The sequence below is a fragment of the Bos mutus genome, chromosome 5 (genome assembly GCF_027580195.1).
Source record: "Bos mutus isolate GX-2022 chromosome 5, NWIPB_WYAK_1.1, whole genome shotgun sequence".
In the NCBI taxonomy this organism is placed as follows: domain Eukaryota; kingdom Metazoa; phylum Chordata; class Mammalia; order Artiodactyla; family Bovidae; genus Bos; species Bos mutus.
In genome coordinates, this window is record NC_091621.1 from 99,193,914 (window position 1) to 99,205,548 (window position 11,635).

The 11,635-nt window shown below is 53.6% G+C and overlaps 1 protein-coding gene across 1 annotated transcript in view; it reads left to right on the forward strand.

The window, feature by feature from the left end:
* The window catches only part of IL2RB (interleukin 2 receptor subunit beta), a 41,643-nt gene extending 30,521 nt beyond the window's left edge, over positions 1-11,122 (forward strand). Inside the window, exons 9-12 of the mRNA XM_070370143.1 lie at positions 996-1,161; positions 1,703-1,823; positions 3,185-3,269; positions 6,825-11,122. Coding sequence (XP_070226244.1) covers positions 996-1,161; positions 1,703-1,823; positions 3,185-3,269; positions 6,825-7,580 — 1,128 coding nt within the window. The 3' untranslated portion in view covers positions 7,581-11,122. The remainder of the gene's footprint in view (positions 1-995; positions 1,162-1,702; positions 1,824-3,184; positions 3,270-6,824) is intronic.
* The last annotated feature ends 513 nt before the right edge of the window (positions 11,123-11,635 follow it).

The following is an 11,635-nucleotide window of genomic DNA, read 5'->3' on the forward strand; positions in this document are numbered from 1 at the left end:
TATTCATTCACATTCCTTTATTCGCTCATTCACTCAACAAACATTCCGATACTTTCAAGGTAGGAATACTGGAGAACGTTGCCATTCCCTTCTCCAGCAATCTTCCTGACCCAAGGATTCAACCCAGGTATCCTGCATGCAGCAAATTATTTACTGTAGAACCACCACTCATTCACTTACCCATTCCTTTATTCGCTCACTCAGTCAACAAACATTCCCTGAGTACCTACTGTGTGCTGAATGCTGGGGCAAGAATGGAGGGAGAGTCTGACAAGCTGCCTCTGAGGAAACTCACATGGGGGATAGGAACAGACTCTGCGCTGTTTTTACATACTCTCATGAAATTTCATTGTGATAACACAGTTCAGAAGGCCTGGGCCAGGCTCCTTCAGACTCACGTGACCAGGGCTTTCTGAGATCTGGGGCTCAGGCAGGAGTTGAGCCTTTGAGGATCTGTGGAGGGTCTTCCAGGCAGAGGAAAAAACCATTGCACAGGCAAGACACGGCCTGTGTGTCTGGAGTGCTGGAAAAAAAAAAAAAAGGGTGACTCCAAGCAGGTAGAGGTCTATGGGAAACCCCTCTTTATGGCTGAGTGGAGAAGAGACTGCTGCAGAGCACAGGGGTGCGGGGCGCAGGGAAGGAGGGAGACCTTGGACGGGGCTCAGAGGTCATGGGAGCTCAGACCTGCAGGAGGAAGGAGTGGAGGGAAGAGGGAAGGGTCCAGAATAGGTTCTGGAGGTGGAGCCAGCTGATTGACAGATGGCTTTGGATACTGGAGTTGAGAGAGGGGGAGGAGTTCAGGAAGACCCTGATTCCTGGGGCCCCTGCAAGTGGCTAGTTGGGGAGCCTTTCTGTAGGAGGGGGGACAGTGCAGGGTGGATGGCTGGAAGGATAAAGGAAGGCACTGCTTTGCTCATACTCTCAGCCAGCCCTGCCACAGGAAGTGAGGGGGCAGTGCAGACCCCTCTGGTCTGACAGCCCTGTCTCTGCCCCAGGACGCCCGGCTACTGACCCTCAGGCAGAACCAGCAATGGATCTCCCTGGAGAATCTCGCTCCAGGCATGGAATATGAGCTTCAGGTGCGGGCCAAGCCCCGGCTAGGCAGCCACGAGGTTTGGAGCCACTGGAGCCAGCCCCTGGCCTTCAGGACAGTCCCTGCAGGTACTGATGGGGAGCGGAGGTGGGGATGAAGCCTGGGCAGGAGGCAGGGACTGGTGGGGCAGTCTTGGGGTATGTGTACAACACCCATTGATCATCTTTAGCTCACTGGATGGGACCTGTAGGGTGGGAAATGTGGGCAAGTTTTGCAGATGGGAACAGGGATTTGATGTTGGGGTGGGACTTCTCAGAGGCCTTGTGAATTAGTGCGGAGGCTCTTTCCTTTTTCTCCACCATTTAACCTCAGGCTTTTGGTTTCTGCCAAGGTCTGGGGTGGGCTGTTTTCACCTGTTAGCCTATGTCTTCGTCTGTGAAGTGGGTCCCACGGCACCACGGCAGGGCTGCTGTGATGAAGGCATGCAATGCCCCATGTCGGCCAGGTACACAGCAGCTCTGCTGGGCCAGCTGGGACCCTACAAAGGCCTTGGGTCAGTGGTCATCCTGTCCCTCAGCACCACGTTATGGGTGGGGGATGCTGGAGTGGCTCGGGGCAGGGCACACTTCTTTAACCCTTCCCCTTCTCCTTTTCCTACTCCTTGGGCAGAAACCAAGAAGAAGATCCCACCTCTCCCTTGGTTGAACCACATCTTCTTGGGCATTGGCAGTTTCTTTGGTCTTGTCCTCTTGGTTTACTTTCTGGGCAGCTTCCAGTGCATCAGGCTATGGTAAGGAGAATGCTCCCTTCCCCGTCTTTCACGTCTCGGTATGACATCCCCCATGGCCAGGTCAGCTTCTGGGCTGAGCCCCGTGTTCTGACACTCCAGTGCTCCCTCTGCCATCCCAAGGGTCCTCCCTGCCTAACATCTGGCCTTTCCTCCCAAAGAGGGAGGCCCAAGGGACCAGCCCAAGAGGAGAGGCACAGGGAGAACCCCATGGGAGCTCTGCCCCGAGCATTAGGCTCAGGAGTTGAGTATGTATTTGTATACAAGCCAGCTGCCTGTGGTGGGGGATGGAGTGTCATTATGGGTCTGACCATTCATTTGTTCTTTCCTTTATTTCCGAGTCCCAGCTTAGAACCAGGTATGGTGCTGAGTGCTGGGAACGTAAGCACAGCCACAGGCATGGCGTCACATTTTCATGGACTCACTGTCCCATGGGGGATGGCAGATATTTATCATGCAGGTTTATAATGACATGAGATTAGGGTGGTGAAGGAAAGAAGGTGCTGGATGTACTAGAAGCAGACAGCAGGAAGGGCAGCCTCAGCTCAGGGGTGACCAGGGTAAGCATCCCCGAGGAGGTGATGATGGCATTGAAATCTGGAAGAGGAGCAAACCAGGCAGGGAAGGGTCAGGAGCTCGTCCATCCCAGGCAGAGGAAAAGCTTGCGCAAAGACCTTGGGTGGGAACAAGGGAGGAGCATTCCAGGAACAGAGAGTATAGGAAAGTGGGTGTGGTCAGAGACCAGAAGGAATTCTGGGATCTGAGCCTGGACTTCTGGGCAGCAGCAGGGTTTCCTGGGGTCTTGAGGCATACATCTTGAAGTGGATGCACACAGACACTGGGGCACTCAGCTTGGCAAGCAGTGCATGGGCTGGTATTCAGCTTCCAGTCACCATCGGTCCTCCCCCTTAAAAAAAAAAAAAAAAACCCAGGCACCCTTGGGCAATGCACACCTTGTACCACTGTCCACGGCAACCTTGACTAGGAGGCCCACAGTCTGGCCTCTCTCCTACCCACCTCCTCGTGGTTCACTCTGCTCCGGTCTTCTCTGTGGTCTCCCACCCCCACGTCCTTCTGCTCTTTGTCTCCACAAAACAAACGGTATTCTTGCACACTTGGTTTATTGACTGGCTCCCCATTAGAATGTCAGCTCCTTAAGAGCAGGGACCTCCTCTGTTGATTCTTCTTATGTTCCCAGCGCCCAGGACAATACCCTCCCTTACTGGGCATGCAATCAACATTGACAAAATAATGTGTGTGGTGAGGCTCTGTGCCCTGCGCTCAGAGCTGCGGGACTGATGGCCGGGCACTGTGGGCCCCTTTCCCTTCTCACCCTTCTTCCCTCCCTCCTCTCCCCTCTGTAGGCTGAAGAATGTTCTCAAGTGTCACATCCCAGACCCCTCGGAGTTTTTTTCCCAACTGAGCTCTGAGCATGGAGGAGATTTCCAGGTAGGAGTCCGGCGGAGGAGGACAGGGCAGGCATTTGACGCAGGCTGGCCAGAGGGTGGGCTAGGGTGTGGACAGGGTGGGGAGGAGGTGCAGAACAGTGGGTTTTGCACTTTGGGTGAAGAAATGTAAAGTCAGTTGCCTCGTGGGTATGTGTGTGCACAGTCGTGTTGGACTCTTTGCAACCCCATGGACTGTAGCCACCCTGGCTCCTCCGTCCGTGGGATTCTCCAGGCAAGAATACTGGAGTGGGTGGCCATGAACTCCTCCAGGGGATCTTCCTGACCCAGGGATCAAACCCAAGTCTCTTGCATCTCCTGCACTGGCAGGCAGATTCTTTAACAACTTCACTACCTGGGAAGCCCTGGACCCCTTTCCCCAGTTCTGGCACCAGCGTTCTCAGGCTGAATGGCAGCGTCCATCTGAGTGAGCCAGCCTACCTGGGCTCTAATTCTGGCTCCACCACTTCCTGGCTGTGTGGCCTGGGGCAAGTTATAGAACCTGTGTGTCAGTTTCCTCACCTGTAAAATGGGTGGGTGGGTAAGGTGAGATAATGTTAATATGCTTACAATCCCAAGGACATAGCCCAGCACACAGTTAATGCTCACAAAACCCTCACTGGAATTACCCGCACTGGGCTGCTGTTGGAGCAGGATTCACCAGGTCCAAGTTCTCAACCCTCTGTCTTGCAGATCTGCTCTGAGGGGCTAGTGCTTTCCCTGCTCTTGAAAAATCCTCCCAGCCAGCCTCCATGTTTTATCACAGACACTAGCAAGGCCTTTTGGCATTTCTAGTTACAAAACAGATTCATTTAAAAAGTGCACCCCTGTATGTCGGAACGCTCTGAATGCCATGCAGAGTTCAGTTGTCTCCCTCAGCCCACACATGCTTCAGGAAGCTTCCAGTGGGGAGGCGGGTGTGGTGGGCCAATTATACCACCCCACCCCATACTCTAGGCTCCCTGGATTGGTGTTGGTGGAGCGGGGTGAGGGGGGAGTGGACAGAGGTTGAGAGAAATGCCCAGAGGCTGGAAAGCCATGCTGGAGCAGGCCTGTCACAAGCTGGCTTTGACGTTCTCTATCGGGGCTGATCAGGGCCCCTTCTGGAAGTCTCTGGAAAACTCCCAGGTCTGGGCACATCTTGCCTGCAGTGCTCTTTATGTGGGGTTATGCTGCTGCTGCTGCTGCTGAGTCGCTTCAGTCACGTCCGACTCTGTGCGACCCCATAGACGGCAGCCCACCGAGCTCCCCCATCCCTGGGATTCTCCAGGCAAGAACACTGGAGTGGGTTGCCATTTCCTTCTCCAATGCAGGAAAGTGAAAAGTGAAAGGGAAGTCGCTCAGTCGTGTCCAACCCTCAGCGACCCCATCTCCTTAAAACTCTTCCTTTAGCCTGAAAGGTAGTGATCTCCCCACCAACAAAGGTATTCAAGCCAGCCTTGGCTGACTATGTGTTGGTCACATGGCAGAAGGGATTCCTGGTGGGACGCTGGACTAGATGCAGCCTCAGACCTCTTCCAGCTTGAGGTCCTTCTGAGTCAATGGGCTTGGGACATTTTGAGGCAGGACTGGGGTCCTTTCTAGAGAGCTGCATCTTCCCATGAGATCAACCCCAGGTCGAAATGCCTGGCCCAGTCCTTCTGTGTGTGGTGGGGGGTATCCTGAAAAGGCCCTGGGGATGCAGATGTGACTCGGGGCGACAGACAGCCGAGAGGGACCCCACCCTCTCCTCTGCATCTGGGTGACAGGCCAGCTCCTCTCTGTCTCTCTGCCCCAGAACCCCAAGCTCCAAGACCCCAGGGCCCACTGCCTGTGGGACCTAGGAATGCATGTGCCATTGTGTGTGATAAGGATGAATTTCTTCCAGTGTCGCACCACAATCCCCCCTCCCCTACCCACGTCCACTTCAAGGCATTGTGGAAGGAAGCCCAGGCCCCAGGAAGTGGCTGACCACACAGCTCTGAGGCCCAGCACACCAGCGCAGGCCACAGGGCTGCCCTTTTCTTCTGGCCACTGCTCAGCACTGCTGCCTGGCCCTGCCTTCCACTGCGTCTTGGAGTGTTGGAGCCCCACCCGGCCTGGCTCTTGCCCTCTCTCCAGCGCCTCTGTCCTTTGCCATCCTTAGTTGGCCATCACTGTCCTTCTTTCTTGGCCTTTTCTCCTGTAACACGAACACCTGGTTTGGGGAAGAGGGTAGATGTTGTCGAGTGGTTCAGTCATTAATTCACCTGCAATATATCGACTGGGCCTCTGATCCCCACGCTGGGCACAAGGGTGCAGGGGGACCCGTCACACCTGGCCCCTGTGCTCAGGGGACCACAGTCCAGCTGCAGAGGGCTCCCAGGACAGAAGGTGTTGGGGTTCTCAAGTGCACCCTCCTGAAGCCCCATCACCCTGTCCTCAGGGGGGTACTGTCCCCTACATTTCTGCTGGGCATGTGCATGTTACCTGTGCCAGGAGTTTCCATCTTCATTTTCTTCTTTAACATCTCTTTGCCGGGCCAGAGTGAGGCAGTCAGGAAGGAGGCAGCTAACTATTACAGAACTGAGGCTCAAGAGGTGCAGTCACCTGCCCAGGGTCACACAGCTCATGAGTGCCAGGGCCAGGGCTGGAATTGGGTCTCCTTGCTCCTTGCCAGGGCTCTCCACACTCCAGAGCAACTGAGAAGTGCTTGCCTCTGATGGGTGCTTGCCTCTCTCAGTGAGTGGAGGGTGTGGGAGGCAGGGGGCAGGACCATTAGTTCCCCGCTGGAGATGGTTCCATGGCAGTGTGAGTGGGGAACCTGAAGCCCAGCTTTTCTACCTGCTGGCTGAGTGATCAGGGCCAGGACACAGGCTCTCTCTGGGCATTCGTATGGTGGTCGTGATGTACTCTCAGGGCTCTTTCTGCTTTGGCAGTGGTTGGTTGGTTGGTTCACACACTCACACTGGTCCCCACGAGTCAGTCTGAGGATTCCACCTGTTGCTATGTCCCTGGGACCTGGAGCAGCACTAGGTTCCCAATACTGCTGCTGCTGCTAAATCACTTCAGTCGTGTCCGACTCTGTGTGATCCCAGAGATGGCAGCCCACCAGGCTCCCCCATCCCTGGGATTCTCCAGACAAGAACACTAGAGTGGGTTGCCATTTCCTTCTCCAATGCATGAAAGTGAAAGTGAAGCTGCTCAGTCGTGTCCGACTCTTAGCAACCCCATGGACTGCAGCCTACTAGACACCTCTGTCCATGGGTTTTCCAGGCAACAGCATATACTAGCTGCTCAATAAGCAGTCAGGTATTGACCCAACACATCCCCTGGGCCCCTGAGGCTGGGAAGCAGGCACACCCACTGATGTGGAACATTCCCCAAACCAATGGGCAGAGTTTGTGTGTGTGTGCATGTGTGTGCTTTTGGGAGGTAGGGCAGCAGGGGTGGGGATGGGCTGGCGGTGGGTTTGCAGTCAGGGAGGGCTTCCCGGAGGCGGCAGCCCCGAGTCTACTGCTAAAGAAGGAGGAGTTAGGGGTTATTGCTGAGTTTGGAAGAGACGGCCCCCTCATCCTCCCACTGTCCTTTCTCTTCACAGAAGTGGCTCTCTTCACCCTTCCCCTCGTCCTCCTTCAGCCGCAGTGGCCTGGACCCTGAGATCTCCCCACTGGAGGTGTTGGACAGGGACGCCAAGGCCACACAGCTGCTCCTGCTGCAGCAGGACAAGGGCTCGTCATCCTCAGCTGAGACCAGTGGCCACTCGGTGACCAGCTGCTTCACCAACCAAGGCTACTTCTTCTTCCACCTCCCAGATGCCCTGGAGATTGAGGCCTGCCAGGTGTACTTCGCTTACGACCCCTGCACAGAGGAGCTTGATGAGGGTGGGCCCAGGGCCCCCGAGGGAGCTCTCCTTCCACCCCTGCCGACTCCACCAGGGGATGACGATGCCTACTGCACCTTCCCCCCCGGGGAAGACCTGCTACTCTTCTCTCCGAGTCTCCTCAGTGGTCCAGGTCCCCCGAACATTGCCCAGTGGGGCACTGGGGCTGGTGAAGAGAGGCTGGCCTCCAGCCCACAGGAGGGAGTCCCTGGAGACTGGACCCCCCAGCCCCTGAGGCCTCCTGCTCTGGAAGCCCCTGACCTGGTGGATCTGCAGTCATCCCCAGAGCATGAGCTGGGAGAAGCAAGAGAGAGGGTACCTGGTCCCAGTCCAAGGGAGGGGACCAGCTTCCCCTGGGCCAGCCCTCCTGGGCAAGGCCAAGTCAGGGCCCCCACTGTCTGCCTGACCCTGAACACTGATGCCTACTTATCCCTCCAAGAGCTCCAGGATCAGGACCCAGCTTACTTGGTATAGACAGACAGGCAGAGCTGGGAGGCAGGTGGCCGTCCACTGCTGCGCCAGGCCTGCTTTAGGACTCTCTGTCCATGAAGCTTTTCCCCTGCTGAGACACGGTGTCCAGAAGCCTCTGGACATCCCTGCCCAGAGGGCCTCACCCAGCCCTGCACACTCAGCTGTTGATTTCCAAACCTCAGTTGCTGCTCCCTGGTCCCTACGGCCCAAGCCAAGAACTTTGGGGGTGGGGTCCTTTGACTCCCCCATTCCCTCATTCGTCGTGGAGTCCTATGGGTTTTACCTCTGAACCATTTCTCCTCTCCAGACCTGCGGCTACTTTTCAGGGAGAGTTTGTGGTTCTCTAGCAGTCTTTGCCCTGGCTTACTCACTGGGCTTCCTGCCTGGATCACACCCTTCCCACCCACCCCACCACAGGACAATCAGCGGAATCTTTCCAAAACATAAATGGAGCTATGCCGCTCCTCCTGGAGAAGGAAATGGCAACCCACTCCATTATTCTTGCCTGGAAAATCCCATGGACAGGGGAGCCTGGTGGGCTACAGTCCATGGGATTGCAAAGAGTTGGGCACAACAGAGCGAATGAGCATACATGAGCTGCTCCTGGTTTAAAATCCCGCCATGGCTCACCACTGCCCTCAGTACAACTTCTTGGCCTACCCGTTGGTCCTCCAGCATCGTGCTGGGACATTCCCATCTAGAACCCTCCCAACAGTCCTACTCAAAGACCCTGATGCTGGGAAAGATTGAAGGCAGGAGGAGAAGGGGACAACAGAGGATGAGATGGTGGGATGGCATCACTGACTCAACGGACATGAGTTTGAGCAAACTCCTGGAGATAGTGAAGGACAGAGGACCCTGGCATACTGCAGTCCATGGGGTCTCAGGAGTCGGACATGACTGAGCGACTGAACAACAACAGTCCTACAGAGCCATTCGGAACTTCTTCATTTCCCCACACCTTTGTATGTGTGATTTCCTGTTCCTGGGGGGCCATCTCCTCCCTCATCTGGGTGACAAACCCCCCTTATCCTTCAGGTGGCAGTTCTGCTTCCCTTGCAGAGAAGCACTGCCTCCTTTCATGTGCCCAAACTCGAGATTCAGTGCTGGAGGGACAGGCTCTCAGGGACACAGGGTGGCGGGACAAAGTGTCTCTGTCACATCCCCTTTGGGATCTCTCGTGACCTCAGAATGCTTGCCTACAGCTGTGGCCCGTCTGTGCACAAATGCCCAGCAAAGTGGACGCTGGCTGGATCTTTCCACAATGGCAAGCTGCTGGAAAGTAAACCCCTCCAAGTGGCGGGTCCTGATGCTGTCGTAGGAGGCCTCCCTCAGGCCCCTCTTACTCCATCCTCCACTGGAGGGGGTCTTTTCTGCAGCTCAAAGGCTGGCACACTGCCTCCAGATGGCAGTTCCATTCCCTGCCCTTGATAGAGTGGACTTTACATCCTATCATAGTCCCTGAGTGAATTAATAAACTATCTGGCATCTCCATGCCTGGTCTACCTGTGCCCTTGCTGTCTTCATGCAGGGTGGATATCATCGACCTCTCAGGGGCACCCCTGGCACTTTGACGTTTCTGAGGTCAAGCCTTGGAGAGGCAGGCAGTCCATATCCACTAGGTTCTGGCATGCCCGCCCCAGCAAGAGGCTCATCCCTTCACATGGCAGTCCTGCCCCACCACACACAGCGAGCCTCTTCCTTCTCGATGGTCCCACCACCCGTCCACTTCTCGTCCTTCTATCCCTGACATTGATCACACTTGTGATGACAAAAATTCTCCCGGAGGTGAGGGCCACAAGCGGTTCCCGCTAATCAGCCAAGGTGCGAAAGAGCACAGTGCCTACATTTATAGGCCCTGCTTTCAACTGATTGGGCACCTGACACAAGCCCATCCATTAGTTCATCAGCAGCCTATGAGGTGACTGAGAACAGAAGCTCTGACCAATCAGAAAGGCCGGACCTGAATTGGCCAATCAGGTTTCTCTCAGTCGGGTATTTGAATACAGAGCAGGCGAGGAGCCCCTGGGAGCAGGTGCCACGTGAACAAGGACTGGAGGGACCAAAAAGGCTAGAGGGGAGTTAGCAGAGGGTGTCTGGGCTCCTAGTACGGATGCACCTGCTCCACAGGGGACTGCTGCCTTCACTCAGGATGCCTGTTGCTTTTATGTCCAAAGTAAACTCCCCTTTTCCTGAGGACGTCTGAATCTTGGATACTTACCACCAAATAGCTTAATTACCTTCCTGTTTCTCTTCCTGCCTCTTGTCTCACAATGCTGTGTGTTCTGGACCATGAGTCATCTCAGTCCTGAGGAGAGCACCAGTCCCAGACTCAGTGCCTGCACCTGTGCTGTGTGTCCTGGGGCAAACTAGGAAATCTCTCTGCGAGTGATTTTCAACTTTGCAAAATTCTCCACAGGTTACATTTCTCAGGGCTTGATCATTGTGTGAGGTGTATATATATATATATATATATATCTCACACATGTGTATATATGTATATATCTTAATTATCTGTGTATATCATGTTTGTTACTGTTTACTTGGTATTTTTCTTTAAATCAGTTCAATTTTTGTTTAAATAGTTTTATTTAACGAAAAATCTTTATGTTGATTCTGTAAATAGAAAAACCAATATTCAGTATAAATAAAAGGCAATAGCACAAAGTAAATATGGTAAAACAGAATGTTTCAATTTATTGCCTGCTGAAAATCTGCTCTCTTATTGTAAAGGGGAGATAAACAAGTGTTGGGAAGCAGATGAAGGCATATGAAAACCAAACAGAGACTTCTTTCTTGAGAAAATGCAGAAGGATTATAAATAGAATGTATTTTTCACTAAAAGGAATCATATTTATCTTATTCTGTGTCCAGGCACCATTTGACATGGTCTTATGGGAAAATATTCCACTTGAATATGTAAGTGAAAATTGCTCAGTTGTGTCCAACTCTTTGCAACCCCATGGACTGTAGTCCATAGAATTCTCCAGGCCAGAATACTGGAGTGAGTAGCTGTCCCCTTCTCCAGGGGATCTTCCAACCCAGCAATCGAACCCAGATGTCTTGAAAATATAATTTTATTTTTTTCAGTATCCTTGATTCTGAAAAGTTGGCCCGGATCATGAATAGCAATGTTTGGCATTCATTAAGCTGCACTCAGGGCAGACATTGCTAATCAACCATATCAATAGTACTGGTGCTTGGCAGACACTGCTAGCTGACCACAGTCCTCCTTTCTCTGGTGCTTGGACACAGTCTTAGATTCTGTAGGGAGGTCCCAATTGATCATAGCTGGCACCTGGCGGTAGCTCTAGACCAGATAACTCCTCAGGTTTCCTCCACAACAGAAGTTATTGCTCTCGACTCCAATTTTCTTGGCAGGTAAAACTGAGGCTGAGATGATGGAGAGAGGAAAGCTGAGAAGGGCTTATGAGCAGGCACACCCAGGGAACCCAGCTGTCCCTACGCAGTCTGACAGGAGACCTGAGCTAGCAGTGAGCAGAGTAGGGAGTCACCTTACACCAAGCGGAGATGTATTGACGGGCTGGAAGCCACAGTGTGGCATGTTTAGTGTGTAGTAGGGTATGGGTCTTGGGAGATGGGGTAAGGAGGGGGCAGCTGGCAGGGGCAGAAGAGATGAAGGAAAGACAGGCTTGCTTGGGTCAGACCGTAGGAGAGAGGAGAGGCACCAGCTGGGGACCAGGCAGCCTAGGGTCTCAAAGAACTGTCAGGTGCGGAGCAGTAAGTATGAGGCAGCCAGGGCTGATTGGGGAATAAAAGAACAGAGAGGAGAGGTGAGAAGGGCCTTCCAGCCCCTCAGGTCTCCAATGTCTTGAGCTGTATTTATTCCTTCAACTCCCCAACCCCCCAATACCTCTGCTCTCTCCCTACCTACCAATTCCCACTCCAAGCAACTTTAACTGTCCACAGTTATCAAGCAAATTACTGTCGAAACAGTTCATGGCTAGGATGAATCACTTACCACTGTCCTCCGAATTATTGACATCCTAGATAACTTAAAAAATGATCAAGAAGCACCTTTAAAAGTGGGAAGGCAG